We start from the raw sequence: 9,455 nt of genomic DNA on the forward strand, positions 1-9,455 counted from the left end.
TATATTGAAAGCTAAAAATAAACTTTTTATATCAATAGTATAAGTTCTAATAAAACTCCACACATAATATGTTCCTCAAATTTAATCTAAGTAGAGCATGTTCCTCAATTTAAGTATAAGACCACATACATGAATGGCAGGTCAGGAAATAAAATCACAACCAGAAGCCAGGTGGTAGTGGTGCACACCTTTAATCCCAGAACTGGAGAGGCAGAGGCAGGCCAGACTTTGTGAGTTTGAGGCCAGTCTGGTCTACAAAATTGAGTTCCAAGACAGCCAGAGAAACCTTGTCTCCAAAAACTAGACCAAACCAAACGAAAAAAAACACAACCAGAGACTCAGCAAGGAATGCTCAATTGAGACTCTGCAGTCCCAAAGAGGCAGTTACGTCTCAGTGGGATAAAAACAACAGTAATTTCAGAACTGGAAGGAAGCTAGAGATGCTGAACTCAGGTTTCAAACCAAGGTACAAGGAAACAATTCAGTCTGAAGAGCTACAAAGCAGTCATTAGACAGCAAAGATTTTTTCCTAGCTCTAAATCTTATCCTACAAATGAGCATACTGGAAGTCTGAGGAAGGGCTGCTTGGAAAATGCTATGATTCAAGGATTAATGAGACATTTACATACACATGAAAAATTGTTTTCTGGACCCCTAATAATATTTTCTGAACTTTTCTTAACTCTTTAAAATGTCTAAGTCAGTTTTCCCTTAATATGACAATGTCAATATTATTATTATTATCATCTTGTTGTGTTTTGTCAGACAAGGTCTTTCTACACAGCCCTGGCTGTCCTGGAACTCACTATGTAGACAAAGCAGGCCTCGAACGCACAGAGATCCTCCTGCCTCTGCTAGGATTAAAGGTGTGGTGGTACAAAGCAAGACCAATAAGAAAACTAACACTAATGTTACAGGTAAAGACAGCAAGGTCTGGGATATACGTGCTGGTCTAAAGTAAGACAGCTTGTGGCTGGAGAGATGGTGAAGAGTACTTGTTGCTCTTGCCGAGGACCCGGGCAGGTTCTCTTCCTAACATAGTGGCTCACAACCATCTGTAACTCCAGTTCCTGGAGATCGGATGCTCTCTTCCGACCTTCCAACAGACACAAGAACAAAAGCCCGATTCTTGACACAGGTTCTTTCATTCTTTTGACTCCACATGCAGACAGAAATCTAGAAGGACCACAGTTAGCTTGGTGTCAGGAAGATTCCTAACTTAATTTTATGTACATATTTACTGATACTTTAAATATTTAATTCTATATATTTTGGATGTAACAAAACTACAAGACTTAAAAATTTTAAATATACTCCAAGTGTGGTACCTCACATCTTTAATACCAGCACTCGGGAGGTAGAAGTAGGCTGATTTTTGTGAGTTCAAGGCCAGCCTGGTCTATAAAGTGAGTTCCAGGACAGCCAGGGATACACAGAGAAATTCTGTCTTGAAAAACCAAAAAGAAATGGAAAAAATTTAAATACACTACACATTAATAGGGCTTATTCTTTATGGCTAAGGATTATATAAACAAAATATTTCAATATATTATGGTATCATTCTTGAGTATTAAAAGACAGTCACTTTGGAGAGCCAGTTACCCTTATTCTTTGGAAGTAAGCTGTTCATATGGAGATCCTGTCTGCAGTCATCCTACACACACCGCATTAACTTCCATCACGTTACAGCACAGCTAAAAGCTCATTCCAAAACTTCTTAGTAGTTTTTAAGCACACACTCCCATTTGCTGAGCACACAATGACAGAATCACCCAAGAGCAGCTTTAAAATCCTTGATGACCCATACTCTATACAGAGCCTGGGCCCTGGCATCTGTATAACCAGCCTCAGTGGATCCCACATACAAGCAGGGTTAGTAGCAACTACTTCCGCCTGAAGTTGTGCCCAGCAGAGGGATGAGAGAGTCTGAGGATGCAAACCAGTTTCCTATTACTGATTTAAAAAACAACCTTTGCCTGGAGTACTCTGTAAGCAGCTATCCTTCCCTCACTTTCTACTACCACATATACAGGGTCAACAATCTCCATCCCTTAGGTTTCTTCAAAATCCTATTCCTGGGCCTTCCCAAAGTCCACAAGCCATAAGGAAGCACTTCTGAGAGTGTCCAGTCCTCCAGACCATTTTATCTGTTTCTCAGCATGTACCACAATGGCCAGCATTTTGCAGTCAAGAATCCAGATTAGCTCCTGGAAAGGCTTCCCATGGCTACTCCATACGACTGTACATGACAAACAGCCTTCTTTCTTGTGGCTTCTGTTTCCCTGAGACTGCATGCCGTTGCCCTCTGTGCTGACACCATTCCTCCCTCTGAAGGCCTCTTCCCTTCCCCCACACCTATTCAAGTGTTAAAGCTCCTTTCTAGCAGGTCCTCAACTGTTCCAGCCAAACTTGCTTTTGCTTTCGCTTCCCACAATGGACACGAGCTGGTATGTGTTACCAACAGAATACAGCATGACTACAAATTGTACTTCCAAGATTATGTTAAATAGACTTGTGGGTTCTGTTTTGGTCCAACTTGTCCCCATCTTTTTGTGGGGAAGACAACTGTGAACAGTCCCGTGGAAGCCTTCCTCCCACATGAATGTGTTTGTGGAAGCTGTCTCTCAGGTCCCAGGGCAGTCTGCAGAGAACACAGGCCAGCTGACAGGTGCATTGGAGCACCCAAAACCAGCACTATTTCCAAAGAGCTGAACCTGTGAGATGTCCCTTGTTCTGAGCTATGAAATTTGAGAGTACTATAACTCAGCAGTAAAGTAGTTCAAATTTGTAAGTTACTACTCACTGCAAAAGAGGCCTAGGAGGGGTCACCAAGTACCATTTACCTCTGTGTCCAAGACATGTTTGCTGGACAGCAATGACTCTTCAAGTCCTGATCCACATGCTCTGCAAGCAGGGCCCATGTGCCCACCATGTGGGGTATCGTGAGAATCAACTAAAACACATGGAAGATTCTTAGAGCCATGTCCTGCTCACTAAAAGGGTTTAGGGGAATGTTATCCTACAAATAGTTTCTAATATGGACATGTCCTCATCATTAAAACTAAAATGCTAAACACAAATTGTTTTGTATAAGGATGATATAAGCCATGGTGAGTTATGAAAACATGAGGAAAATCAGTGTGCTCTCAAGTACACAGGACAGCTCCTCAGGAGCAGGGGAAGTGCCCTAAGTATGTCAGGAAGCTCAAACAAGTCAGGTCTCCACGGTGGTCCCCACCTGAAGGTCCACTTCATCTAAGTCCTTCAGGAAGTACGTATGTGGTCCTAGGTTACAGTCTAGGATTTATATTATAGCACTGGCATTTAGTCTCAGGTAAACCTGGCTTCTCCTACTTCCGTAAAATTTAGGGGAAAGTTTCTTTAAGCTGAGTCTACTAGCTCAAGGTCTCTAAATGAAATCAATAGCCTTTTTATCCCCCCCAAGACAGGGTTTCTCTTTGTAGCCCTGACTGTGCTGGAACTTGCTCTGTAACCCAGACTGGCCTCGAACTCACAGAGATCTGTCTGCCTCTGCCTCCTGAGTGCTAAGATTAAAGGAGTGCACCAGCAGCACCCAGTTAAGGTTAATGAGATCTCTTAAAGGTGTTGCTGCCGCCACTGTGTAGTCTATGATTAACTATTATTGCTTAAATAGGTCATTAAAATACATAATTAGCCTATCACACCTTACATAATCATACATAGTAAGAAAATAAATTACATAGTCACTAATTACAGGAAAACACATGTGAAATGCTCTGTATAGTTCTGGCACAGTAAAGTGTTGAATGAGTAGCCATGTTAAGATTTTTCCTCCCAAAGCTATGTACAGCCAGTGCTCAACTCTCAGGACTTGCCTGTCACACCTGACCATTTTTAATTCTAGCTCCCTTGCCTGGACCCAATTTCCCTTCCTTTCCAGTTTGGGGTTCCTAAAATAGTTACTAGAGGCACAACATCTCTGGCCTGTCTTTATGATTAGCTCACTGTCTTGGTCACTAAAGAAAGCAAAGATAAATAAAATTATAATTTTATTTATTAAAGTTAATTATTAAAGAGTCAAAAATCATAGCCTATATATTCTTACAATGAATCCGCAGTACTCCAGAGAACAGGGGCTTATGTACAGCTCCAAGACAATAGAGTGGAAACCAAGTGTGAGCCCAGTGAACAATGAGCCTGACTTTGCAAAGCTTCCAGTGCCCTCTGTCAAACATCCAGGGGGTCCTTCTAGAACGGTGCATGCTATAAAGCGCAGCCCTGCCTGCACTTACTGCTCTGGGCTACACCACCAGAGTAAGAAATACCAATCATGTGTTTCAAAAACAGTCAACTGTGGGGTCTGGTACAAATACCAAATGCAGAGTGTATGATTAAAGCTGCAGTTACGGACCGAGCAACAGCAGTGGATTTCTGACCACTCTACATGTGCCTACCTCAGTAAGGGAATGTAACCTAATGATAAACACACAGCCACACCAAGGGAGGCACAGCTACCTGAAAACAACAATAAAGGTGCAGACTGCACCACCGTGTATGAACTATTTCTCCCCTTTCGGCTGACAGCAAAACAGTTTATCAACTATGAAACTCGAAATGGAAACTGTAACAGTATGTGCATGAATATTCTAAAAGTAAATAAACAGACAGAGAGAGACCCCAAATTACCAGTGGTTCAACTTACAAACTGTCAACTTTAAAATGCTGTAAGCCTATGCCCACACAAGCATTCTGTTCCCACTGTGTGTTTGATAAATACGATGTTGTGTTAAGATGACTTCTGGTCAGCCAGGGGCTACTGTAGCTCATTTAAGATAGGTTAGGCTAAGTGTTGGTTTTGGTAAGAAAGATATATTAAATACATTTTCTACTAATAGTTTTTTTTTAATTTACAGTGGGTTTATCAGACCATAACCATACCATAATTTGAGGACCCACTGTACATACATGCACATGTATACACAAAATGAACAGTATTTATACAGATACCTATAAAGCTTTTATCTTTCACTATATATTGGACCCCAGACTCAACACTTACTACCAGGAAAGAGAAGAAGGGGTGCACCTGCCCCCTACATCTTCTGCTGTCAAAGAGGAAGTTGACAAGCCTAAGACAGCATCTACTTTTCTCCCAGGGCCCAGTATCCCTTTCCCAACCCCACTATGTTTGGCCAGCAGTTTAAGGACCTGCCTTTTCTGAAGTAAAATTCTTCTCTAACTCCTTAGTAACCAAATTTGGATCAGAATACAAATTGGGAGTCAAATCAGTTAAGAAAAACAAAATAAAGCAAAAAGATACAGCTAGTTATTAGGGAAAAAAAACCAATCAAGTTACAAAGCTGAAAAGGTAGACCCAGTATGGAGTTCAACTTCAGGGGTTGAGGGGTAGGAATTCAGAGCACATTCATAGAAAAGGGTACTTGTGAATGAAGAAAGGAAGGAAGCCATTCATCTCTCTAATAAGCTAAAAAAAAAAAAAAAAAAAAAAAAAAAAAAAAGCCTAAAAGCTATTCAGGGTTAAGCAAAGGAGGAATCCTAAACATTACATCCAGAGAAAGGGGTAGACACACAGCAACTGTGGACGGTGGTCGTCTAGTAACAGACACAGGATTTGGGAACGGCTTGTGCTTAGAATCCTCATATGAACGTCTCCAAAAGAGGGAAACATTAAACAGCTGACCAAACCTTAGAGAATTCTTACGACTGGGAATATAATAAATATGGGTCAGTAATTTACAAAACAATAGCCACTAGGAATGTTAGAAAGCACTGTTTTTTCAATAATATCTAACATTTTCCAGCATCTGTTATTTACCGAACAAATCAGTAAACCATCATTGAAGATCTCAGTTTCTATGGTTTTGGCTACCTGCATCACCAACCATCCAAAAATATTAAATTGAAAATTCTAGGAACAAACAACTCATACTTTTAAAATTGCTGGCCACTCTGAATAGCATGACAACACCTCATGCTGTTCTGTTCTATCTAAGACTCATGTCTGTCAAGGGTATACAGACCTAGGAACCATATCCCTTATCAGACTGACTGGTGGCTACTGAATAGGATGCCTCAGTATCACAATGCTTGTGTTCAAATAGCCCATTGCTCTACTTAAGAACATCAGAATGCAACAGTAGTGATACAGTAGTGACAGTGTGTAGTTAAAATGTTCCGGCTTTATGGTCTTATTGTTAAGCATCTTGCTGCACCTAACAGAAAGTAAACTGTATCATAAGTATGCATGTTAAGGACTAGATACTATCTGTGGTTTTAGGCAGCTAGGGGAGAAGGCGGGGGTGGGTGTAGGGGATGTGTCTTGGAATGTATGGGACCCAGCCACCGGAGATAACCTTACATATTCTCAGCCTGCGACAAACATGTGCCAGGCTAATCTTAAGTATCCTAAGATTTACTATTTTTCAGACCTGCCTGGGTTAAGTAGCTATGTGGGGCAGAAAGGACAGGCATGAAACTAAGAGTCAGGAGAGGCTCCGGGCCTGCCTCTGCCATTAAACCCCCTCACCGCAGGCTGGTAAGAATGACCGACTGGTAGTTCAGAAACTGTAAAACTCTTGGGTTAGGATGCTTCTAGTTCTTCTCGGCTAAGTTTATTCCTATCAAAGCAGACTCCTGCCTCTTAGACAAAATCCTAAAAGTAAAATCACACTGCTTGTTTGTACAAAGAAGAGAAACGATAGCTTACTTCTCTTTTATTTGGTATTTAATTAACTCAAATTCCCAATACCCAGATTTCTATAATCCCTTCAGCCATAATCCAAGATAGCCTGGTTTTATACTCTGCTTCTTTTCATTATCTGTTTCACTTACAAGTTTGCTATGATGCCAAATATGCCTTCTGAATGAACAGTACATGGGACAATCATGTAAGCTACCAAATTGAAGCTTGCTTCCTGCTTCAACAGCTGCATCTGTAAAGTGAAGATACACAATCTCTCAAAAACTACTGACAATATCAAATAAAGAACACACAAGCCAGTACCTAGCACTAAATACAACTGCATTCAATATGCATTTGCCCATCCTCCAAGTGTGTGAGATGACTGTCTACAAAGGCTGCCTAAGCACCCCACTGCACTTGAATGGTACATTCACTCTAAGAGACCTACATGAAACAACACAGTAGGTCCTATTTCACAGACTCACTTCAATACACATGGAGTCAGCAGTTGCAATGTGCCAGAGTCCAGTACGCTATGGCATAAGAACTCAGAAAGGAGCAAGACAGCAGCCTTACTTTCACTCAGGCTAGCAGAGACAAAAATTACAAGGCAATCAAAAACAGAAGTAGGTACAAACAGCAGAAGTAGCAGGATGAAGCAAGAAAGTCACACTGCTCGACAGAGCAGAGGATGAAGCTGAATAAAGAGCTGTGGAGAGGGAAAGGGAAAGGCATTCTGTTGACAGGTTTGCTCTGAAGCCCCATTTGCTCATTAGAACTTAGGGCAGTTTCATTTGCCTGATCTGCTTTGTATGTGTACTCTGCAGAGTTATTAAGATTAGAAATTATATACAGAGAGAGTAATCCACAGGAGACAATCAACGGTGGGCTGACTGTGTTGGGAGCTGTGCTTGCTTGCTTGTTTTAAACAGACTAGGCTGCACATGGCACAGCAGACAGCATCTCTTGACTAAGCCTCAAGCTACATGTGGGACAGCTATGGTCCTCTGTATGTGCAGGACACACAGAACCACAGGCTGCCACTTTATATAAGCAATTATTAGGCTCACATCAGAGATAAGCAAAGCTCTCCAGGGTTGCTATCTGCTATTCCTAATCAAATGGGTGACTTGTGGAGCTGAAAAGCCATTGTAATGACAAGAATCTTAAATGTTTTAAAATATTGCTAAATCTTGCAAACAGGTCCACTACATTTACACTTTACTCTAGAGTCCCCACACTAACTTTCTATAAAATACCTTGATGAGCCAAGCTAGTTTATTAATATAGGCAATATATATTCTTACTAAGTCTTTATCATTATTCATTAATAAACAATTCATACTTTGGAAATATGAAACTGTGGATAAACACACACAAAGTCATAAGTAAGATAAAAGAGTCTTATCTTGAAATTACTTTTATGTGGATTTAACTTTTCAGAACCATAAACATGCAACCAAGAAGAGTCTGCTGGCTCCAGGGTTTCCTTTAATTGTGTAGTTTCCTTATATAAGGAATTGAGTAACCTGAAAATTGTTCTGGGGGTACATAATTCCATCACATTTTTCTCTTTGCACATGTGAGCCCTGTATCAGGTCAGATTTTTACCTATAAATATATGCATATGTATACTATATGCTATTAACTTGATATCACACAAATTTTGAAATATTAATGTTCAATTGGAGTTAAGACATTTTAAAGACCTGAGGTTTTTTTTTGGGGGGGGGGCGCTTGAGTGGGGAGGTTGTTATTGTTTCAGAAAAGCAGATACCCCGACTCAAATTGTTAATCCTATCGCTTTCCTGTCACTATTCCTCTTTAGAAGCTCTTTTAAAAACTCAGAGTATAAACATTTCCACATTAAGAAAACCAAAAGTTTCTTCCCAAAGCAAGCCTACAGATTAGATGAAAATATGCTGTGTACTAATGCCTCACTCTAACAACCACAAACTGATGCTATAACGTATCTAAATTCAATTCCCAATCACCTTGATTATTGAAGGGAAATACACAGAATTCGCAAATGTCACAGATGCAGCAACTTGAGGCCAGAAGGAGACACAGACAGACAAAAGGAAACAGCAGAGAAGACAGACAACTGCTTTGACTGCTCTAGCTAGCCCTTGGCCCAGCCCCTGACCCACTATAATCTACTTAGTCATCTCTCTCTCCAAAAAAGAAAAGAACGGTCCAAGCAAACAGATCACCGTGAGCAGGGAATGGAAGTGCTGCATTTGGTTTGAGATTTGTCAGCAAGAAAAAGAGCTATACCAGGAAAGAAAGAATAAAAATGATGGAAACCTCAAGCTGAGTGAGTGTGTGTGTGTGTGTGTGTGTGTGTGTGTGTGTGTGTACGCGGGGCAGTGGGGGAGGCTGGGGGGGGGGGGGTAATGACACAAACGTGAACTGTGATCCAGTCTGGGCACCGGCGCAACTCGCGCGTGCTCCAGCGGCCGGCACCAGGCCGGGGCTGAGGACGCCCAGAACACGCGTGAAGTGGGTCCCCACCGCTCCCTCCGCCCCGCGCATTACCCGTGAGGTTCCTCAGCACCGTGCCATGGGCCCAGAGGCTCAGGACCTGCTGCACCGACAGGTTGATCATCGAGTGGTCGGCGCCCTCCGCCCTCATCGTCGCCGCGGGGCGACAGCGGGGCGCTCCGGGGGGCGCCGCTCGGCGGGTGTCGCAGGCAGCGTCCTCCCCGCCGGGGAGACATCGAGGAGCGCGGGAGGGCGAGGCCTGGGCCGCGGGAGGCACCGCCGCTCC

At 42.1% G+C, this 9,455-nt stretch overlaps 1 protein-coding gene across 1 annotated transcript in view; it reads right to left on the minus strand.

Moving 5' to 3' along the window:
- Nucleotides 1-9,455, minus strand: part of Tmem170b (transmembrane protein 170B) — a 29,169-nt gene extending 19,714 nt beyond the window's left edge. Inside the window, exon 1 of the mRNA XM_059263128.1 lies at nucleotides 9,224-9,455. Coding sequence (XP_059119111.1) covers nucleotides 9,224-9,320 — 97 coding nt within the window. The 5' untranslated portion in view covers nucleotides 9,321-9,455. The remainder of the gene's footprint in view (nucleotides 1-9,223) is intronic.

This window comes from Peromyscus eremicus, chromosome 5, assembly GCF_949786415.1.
Source record: "Peromyscus eremicus chromosome 5, PerEre_H2_v1, whole genome shotgun sequence".
NCBI lineage: Eukaryota > Metazoa > Chordata > Mammalia > Rodentia > Cricetidae > Peromyscus > Peromyscus eremicus.